Genomic DNA, 8,720 nt, shown 5'->3' on the forward strand with positions numbered 1-8,720 from the left:
TCTATTATTATATTCGTTATAAAAATAAAGTCTCTGACTTGATTCGAACCAATCCCTTCTGGTTTAGCAAAATGAAACCGTGTACGTTTTTTATTAATTGCGTTTTTTGGCAACAATTGTATTATTTAAAGTAATAGGAAAAAATTTTTCTACGCTGCCAGACATAGGTATTAGCTGGTGTTAATATATTTATTTGTTATATTTATTACATAATTTTAATAAATTTTATTTTATTTAGCGTTTTATGTTACAATGTATAGTATAAATAGAATAATAGGTGTATAATAAATGCACATAAATAATTTATAGCAATAATATATCAATAAATGCTCTAGTATATACTTATGGCTGGCAATATGTTTCCTCTAGCAGTGCACCGTACGGTCGCACATCGCGGTGTTTATAAATGTTTTTCCTATTAAGAGCATCGGAGACGAGTAATATTGATAGTGTATTCATTAACCATGAGAGGTCCTTCTCAGTGTCCATTTTTTAACAAAATTTCGCATTTAAACGTTGATTGACGATCTCTTTAGTCCCTACATATCTATCAGAAAGAAAAATTCTCTCTGTTTTTAATATTCTCTAATCTCTAGTGACTAGTGCAGTAATAATATACGTTAAAAGGATTTTGCTAATTCTGTGATATGGCGAAACATCATCCAGATTTAATTTTCTGTAGAAAACAACCGGGAGTTGGTAAGATTTATACATGTACTAGGTTAAATTGCAATTTTGAATTTTAGGTTAAGTTTGCTTTATTAGTTTACGAGAATACTATTTTTTTTACGAAATTCTTACTCAAAGACAAAAGAAATTATTTTATTATTGTTATATTTGAATAAATATTTGATTATTACAAATGTTAACTATAATATATTTTCATCTGAAATATATATATAGTGATATTGTTACATAAACAACAAACTTCCTTAATAAATAATTAGATTTATTTGTACCTTCATTGTTAATTGATTATATAATAATAATTTTTCAATATATATATATATCAATAGTATATGTGTCAAAATTCTTGTATAGATAGATGTATCTGTATACAATTTTTTACCTTTCATAAAATTAACCTTTTGTTTACATTGTACTCCATTTACATAGAAATTTAAGAAATGAAGAAGTAAAATTACAATTATTGGATAAATAGATTTATATATAAAAACATTATCAATATCGTATAATTGTTATGTGATAATAATAACATCATGTATACATATATAATTAAAATAGTCCATTATTGAACTTTTTATGATGAAAATCAAATTTATTTTCAGCAATAGGGAGGTTATGCGAGAAATGTGACGGTAAATGTGTAATTTGTGATTCTTATGTAAGACCTTGTACTCTGGTTCGGATTTGTGATGAATGCAATTATGGGTCTTATCAAGGCAGATGTGTTATCTGTGGTGGACCTGGTGTGTCTGATGCCTATTATTGCAAAGAATGTACAATCCAAGAGAAAGATGTAAGTTTTTAAAAAGTAATTTAATATGTGTTCTTAATATATTATGTTCTTTATTTTTGCGTATAAAATTATGAAATTTGATTTATTAAATGGTCAGATTGTTAACTATTGTAATTTATATCTTTGTTATTTTTCATTTCATGTCATACTTCAAAGCTGGCTTATGATATTAATTAATTGTTGGAGATAAATTCAGGCACACATAAAGATTTTGTTGGAAGAGTAAATTCCGTTTTTGCAATTTTTAATAAACTGTTTAATAGAATCATTCATTTTCCATAAATTTATGATCATATTTACAAGCATATTAATTAACTTAAAAGCATATTGAGATCAGTGAATTTGAACAGAAATAATTTTATATATTTCAAAATCTTCTGAACTTACGTATATGTGTATATATCTTGTGAAAATTTTATTTTATTTAAAATAAGAAAGGCAACAAAAGGAATTCAACATTATTGTCCACGATTTTTCAGACGAGTGGAAAACATCCAAATAACTTTTTTAAAGAAAAATTTATAAATTTAATGCTTCAAACTTTTAAAAGTATAGTTTATTTCTTTGGTCCCATACAGGGCTGGAATTACAATAAATCTATCTATATTGAGTAATGTTTAAATTCGAAATGCACATTGATCAACCTTATTGATATAATTATAATAAATGTATAGTTCATTTCTCATATTTTGTAATTTATACAATTTTTAATAAAAGCAATTTGTTAATGCAATAATGTTTCTATATATTTCAGATTAAATATATATGTTTTATATTCCAGCATAAATCCAATATCTTTGTAGCCAGAACTTTTATCTTTTTTTTTTAATTAGCTATAAATTATACATTAATATACAGACATTTATGATGTACATTATAATTTAACATTCATAATCTTTAGCAAGCAGCAGGAGATAATGAGGAAGGAAGAGATACAGAGAGAAAGGGAGAAATATTTACATAATTTTCTTGTTTATGTATTTAAGAGATACTTCAATTTACAACTTTTATTTTAAATAGTATGCTGGATTTACATCTAAATCTTGTTTAAAGCACATTATCAATTCTTTTTCTATAACAATGTCAATCGAATAGAGATTGTGCAGCACTACTATACTAAGTATTATGTACTCCAATAATAAAAGTACCATATAGAGTGCTACATTTTAATTCATTTAGATAAGTATTTTCATAAAAAAGATATGAAAAAATATCTAAATAAAATCAAAAGTTGTAGACAGTTACAGCATATCAAGGAAGACAGAATGTGCTGACATTTATATATATATATATGACTTATAATGTGTAGTAATAGATTGAGATTTGAAATTTGGTTTGTTGCAGCGTGATGGTTGTCCAAAGATTGTAAATCTTGGGAGTTCAAAGACTGATCTATTTTATGAAAGGAAAAAATATGGGTTCAAAAGAAGATAAGGACTGGTACCAACAATTTTTGACGTGTACAAAATGTTTCTAATAATTGCAAATAAACAACTTTTTTTTATGAAATTGTAATAATTTCTATTTTTTAATTTAAAAACTCAATTTCAAATTGGCGATCATAGAATCCTTTTGTTACAGAATGTGTGTACGAATTAACATTTTTGTAAGTTGTAAAGAAACTTAAAATGGAGAAATAAATTGTAATCGTGCGTAGAGAAGCGTTGTACTTCTTCTTTTACATAAATAATATCTTGCATAAAATAATACCGTGTTTTGAAAAATGAATACCAACACTCTTTGACAATTTCGAAAATCTTTATTTTAATTGCATATTTAGTCCATAATTTAATTTATAAGATTAGATTTGTAATAGAATTGCCACTCCACCAAGAATCCACTTACTACCTCTCTCTCCTTAGTTCTTAATTTGAACGTTCACACGTAAACAGGGCCTTGCGATCGTGTTTTATACACAGGACAATTCATACGTATTCTTTAAATCTCGTTTGTCCAGTATAATCGCGCTAATATACATTATTGGTAATAATGGAAACAATTCCTTAAATCGAGAGTCTATGATACATCCTGTTTGAACGTCTCATCGTGCACCATCCATGTACAATCCGTTTATATATGTGCCCCCTCTTGGTGCTGATCTGTAAAGTTTTTGTGAAAAATCTATTATTACTCTGGAATAAAATTTATACAAATTGTAACTGAATTTTGTTAATGATGAAAACTAGTGAGTTTATTTAAATATATGTACTCGAAATAAAATATTAAAAATATTTAAAAATAGAGTTAAGATATCTTTCATTATTAATAATTTTAAATATTTGAATATACACATGTACATATATATGTCGGGTTCACATTATGATTAGGGGCGTGTAACGAATCTTCATTTGGATTAGACATTGTTGTTATGCAATAAGGAAGATATTTACTAGCTCAGATATGATTATTACAGAATTTGACAAGTAACCGTGGTAATTAGATACTCGAGAAGCTAATCACAATGATCCTAGGTTCAATAACGAATCCGGTTCACTAATCATAATGTGAAACCGACATATATCCAATATATAATACATATGTATATATATATATGTAAATTTGCTCTTTTAACAACGATTAACATAGTAATAGAGAAATTTGTTTAATTGCTATTTGTGCTTAGTTATGCTCTAAATTATTTAATTATTTATTATTAATCCTTGTGTCCCAAATTTTCTACGTTCTGCAAGTACTGCGTGATAATAACAAAGTGCAAATAATATTGCTTTGAATTTAGTTTCCTTGCTGCAGGACTCAAAAGTTTCCTGGGTAAAGTTGTCCAACGCCTTGTGAATATTCGCTTGAATTGCAGATTGTGGTTCGTTCGTGATCTTTATGGCTGATTCTAGTATACCCTGTGTACAATTTAACGAACCTTACATTTTACGTTACATTTTACCATACGTATTTGATATGTACTTGTACTAATTCAAGAATAATAAGAGAAGTCTTATCATTAATCTTATTTGTGTTTGATATAAAAAATAGAATATTTAAGGAAACATTGGTGTGTGCAAAAATGAGATTGATATAATGCGAGGTAATAGTCGTGTTATAGCAAAACATATCTTTTTCTCGATGCTTAGATTATAGATTCTTAAAGGTTGATTGTTAAGAAAAATAAAATAGATTGGGAAAATAAAAAAAAAGCCAACACCACACGGAGTTCCCAGGCGGTCACCCATCCAAGTACTATCCGTGCCCGGCGCTGCTTAACTTTCGTGATCGGACGAGAACGAGTGCACCCAGCGCGGTATGAGCGTTGGCTGAAAAAAGCTATTTTTTTATTTGTTTTTGATTATCAAGGAAATAGAATATTTAAAGAATTTTGTATTTTGTATTTTGATACATTGTCTCAGTGATATTCGACTTCCGGTACGTCAGGCGTCCCGCAGGGGGAACGACGACTGTGCAATTATGCATGGGATCCTTTTGTGCAATTATCGAATGTTCCCGTTTGTTCTTTCTAAATGAAATGCACATACATTACTAGCTAAAAGTTTGAAACCACTTTCTCAGTTGTATCTATATTAAATATTTCGCTAATATCGTTATTAATTTGAAATTAACGTTATAGTTATTAATAGTAATTTATTTTCATAAATTTTTAACGAGAGAGTTTTCTAAGGTAAGAATTCTAGTTCTTTTTTTAATTCTCGTGTTTTGTAAAACACGCAGTAATTACAATTTTTTGTCTGGTAAATATATATACAGTGTGTCCGGTTTATCGTGAATGCCACGAGATGTTTCAGAAAAAATTGCACTACATAAAGGGGAACGTATTATACGCTATTGTGTTTGACATTGCGGTGACCTTGAAACCTGATCTTGAACGTGACATTACAATTTTTAAATACAGAGATCTATCTTTTATTACTCCTATACGATAAACAATATTTATACATATAGGAAAGATACAAAACGTAATAATATAAATATGCAGCATTCTTATATATATCACAATAAACAGTATAACTAAAGGTAATAAACAAACAGTATTGAGTATACAGTATGTATAACGATCGGGGCCAGAAGTAGGAATGGAAGATAACCGGAAAGATGACTTCCCAAGAATTTGCATACTATTCAGTAATTATGTAAATTAATTTAGGGAAGAAATATTTGTGACACGTATTTTTTTCTACAATGATTAATAGTAAAACAGTTACAGGTAATTAAAAATTAGTAAGGCCGAACGTTTCCGACCACGTACCGAGTGTACCCAAAGAATGCGTGACTTCATAAGTCTGTAACGGTGCTCAAATATCAGTAAAGTTTTAATTTAATTATTTTAATTAATATGTAAGTATATGGAACGAAAATATGAACTAATGAGTTTCTAATAACCTAAACTTTTGTTATCAGTAATCTTCTTAATTATGGAAAAAGATTCAAATATCGAATTAGGCCAAATTATCTTAATTATTATATTAAATTATCAAATTATAATAAAATATATAAATATTAAATTATTAAAATTCGCGCTTACTCTACAGGTCTATACAATGCGTGCACCGAAGGTAGGAGTAGAGAGAAATTTCCTCTCTGGTAGAGGTTAGAAACAGACAGTGCAACACAGAATAGATAAAATTATTTCTTAGTATATTTCTTATTACGAGTAAGCAATTCTAGAAATTGATGGAGGATAACTCTTGCCCATAAATCCGAGCAAAGTTTTGGTTATATATCCGAATACTTGAAAATATTTGAAATTATTTAATTTCGTCTAATGAGGTTTTTTACTATCATTCTGTATATGTCGTACATGCGAGCGGTCACGTGTGCGTTTGTGTAAAAACGTATAGAGCAAAAATGTGAACATGTATAAAAACTTGTTGTTACATCGCGTGAGATGGTCCGCGCGACGTCCTTCATTGCCTGGCAGCCTATATGGTTCACATACTGTCCTTTCGATCCTCAATAAACCTAAAGACCCGCCATGAACTTTACTTTTTTAACTTAGTCGTTTTAACACATGCTTTTTAAGTTAATCTGTTTGTCCTGGAGGATTTTCTAATCCTAGAGGTATTTACGGTTTATGGCTGGTCCTTAGAACAGTCCTTAGGTTTATCGCATGTTCTTACAAATTACGGACAAAGCGGATAGCTACCTAACGGAAAACGAGGACAATTGTCTAGCGGAAAACGAGGATAATTGTCTAATGGAAAACGAGGATAATTGTCTAATGGAAAACGAGGATAATTGTCTAATGGAAAACGAGGATAATTGTCTAATGGAAAACGAGGATAATTGTCTAACGGAAAAGCCGATTTTTCCACCTAAGAAATTTAACAAAGATCTTAGTTGAGACGGAAATTGTTCTGAGATCCGGCTTTCTATACCCAATTTCGTCCCTCGGTCTATCTTCGATGTTAACCAGTTAACTGCGGAATTTAGTTTTCAAAATCCCTTACGGGGTGCGTAATTAAAATCAAGCAATGTCGTGTAATTAACGCAGTTAATTGTTTAAATGATGCAACGATTTTGATGAGCTTAAAATGTTGTAAATATCAGTACTGAAGAATTTTTCTGTATGAATCTACACATATGTCCCCTACAACCGCTGTTTGGTCTTAGTTTGCCAAAGTTAAATATTCTATACATTGTCAATAAAATAATGAGAACCTTAAATATTGACAATAATATTGATAATAAATGTTTATCGTCTGAACGTTCTTTTAAAGATTTCCGGTTTCTTAATTACTAATTTCTATTTATTTTAAATTTAGATTTATTAAGTAATTCATTAAAGTGCAAAGTGCTTTTATGTTCGTTCGGTTATAACTCAAAAACTACTGCACCGATTTAAATTGGACTCGAATCATTCGATAGAGAATATTCCAAAGATGGTTTAACCAAATTGGCACCTATTTACTATTTTAAGCTGTCAAGCAATGAAAGAGAGCACTAAAAGATTCAGAACGAATAAACTGCTGCTTCACTGGTAACAGTGAAGTTGGTATGACAGTGAAAGATGGCCCGAACAGATCAATCGTCATTCTTCGGCTGTATTCGGAATAAGTTTGAGCGCCGTATGCGACAAATTTTTTTTTATCATTTAATTTGTACTTTACAATTTGTTCAGCTAGACATTTGGTAAATTTGTCTAACTGAATTGCTAAGTAACATGTGGATGGCTATCCCTAGCAGGATACTATCTTCGAGTTTGACTATTTCATTTCTGTAGTGAGGTGAGTGGGGTGTTTTCTTTTTATTCTTCTTGCTATGAAAGTTTTGCTCGCTTCAGCAGCTAGCTGATTTGGATATGTTGCCGTTCTTTCCTTGTATTTTTCTGCGTACCTGCTAATTTCTTCTTTGACCTTTGGTATTTTTAAGGCTTTGTTTATATCCTCGTTTCTGACATATCATGGGGCATTGGCTATTGTTCTGAGTATCTTCTAGAAGCGACTCTGGTTTATTTACATGACTCATTGCTCCTGTCCCCCATAGCGGTATTCCAAATTGGTTTTATTATCGTTTTGTAAATTTTAGTTTATTTTCCATGGTCAAAAAAATAAATGTTTAAAGAAATAAATGTGTGCCAAAATGAAAATGATATAATGTATGGTAATGGTGGCGTAATATTAAAACAACGCAATCACTTGATGCTTAGAATATAGATTATTAAAAATTGATTGTTAAGGAAGTCGAATTGATTCTTTAGGATTACCTTATTTTTTGTACAAGAGGAGACTAGGGGGTTATTTATGACTATTTCGAATATGTTGCTTATGTTGGATAGGGGATTTATATATCGCAGGTTTGAAGGTGAGAAGCGGTCTTTATTTTTTTTTCTTTTGTGATGGTTGTTAATTTACCTTTTTTCCATTTTCTGGGGAAATATTATTATATATAATATTATTATATATATTATTTATTATTTATTGCATATTCAAAGAGCACTGCGTAATATTATTTGATTTTGTTGGGCGTTTATTGTTTAATTTAGAGAAAATGATTTTTAGTTGGTTATAATTTGTAAAGTAGTTTATTTCTGTGTCTGGTTGTTTGTGGTAGTTCGAAGTGTTTTCATTAGAGAATATGAAGACTGTCTTATTTAGCGATATGTCTTGCTCTATTTCATTTTTCAGTTTAACTGTTTCGAAGATAATAATTCTGTTAATTATCTTCGATCCATGTGTTTGTTGTGTGTGTGTGTGTGTGTGTGCGTTTTGAAAGTGATTGCAGATAGTATAGTTTTTCCGTTGTTTTACATGATATGAAATAACTAGACTCCATG

At 29.5% G+C, this 8,720-nt stretch overlaps 1 protein-coding gene and 1 non-coding gene across 2 annotated transcripts; one reads left to right on the top strand and one right to left on the bottom strand.

Annotated features, from left to right (window-relative positions):
• The first annotated feature begins 331 nt into the window (after positions 1-331).
• Positions 332-3,141, top strand: LOC100651627 (PHD finger-like domain-containing protein 5A). Its single transcript, XM_048413946.1, has 3 exons — positions 332-699; positions 1,290-1,480; positions 2,825-3,141. Exons 1-3 carry the CDS (start codon positions 648-650, stop codon positions 2,912-2,914), a joined length of 333 nt encoding a protein of 110 aa, XP_048269903.1. The 5' UTR covers positions 332-647; the 3' UTR covers positions 2,915-3,141.
• Positions 3,142-4,628: 1,487 nt separating this feature from the next.
• Positions 4,629-4,747, bottom strand: LOC125386848. Its single transcript, XR_007227287.1, has one exon. It is a non-coding gene; the product is annotated as a 5S ribosomal RNA (ribosomal RNA).
• Positions 4,748-8,720: the final 3,973 nt, after the last annotated feature.

Source organism: Bombus terrestris, chromosome 17, assembly GCF_910591885.1.
Source record: "Bombus terrestris chromosome 17, iyBomTerr1.2, whole genome shotgun sequence".
In the NCBI taxonomy this organism is placed as follows: Eukaryota; Metazoa; Arthropoda; class Insecta; order Hymenoptera; family Apidae; genus Bombus; species Bombus terrestris.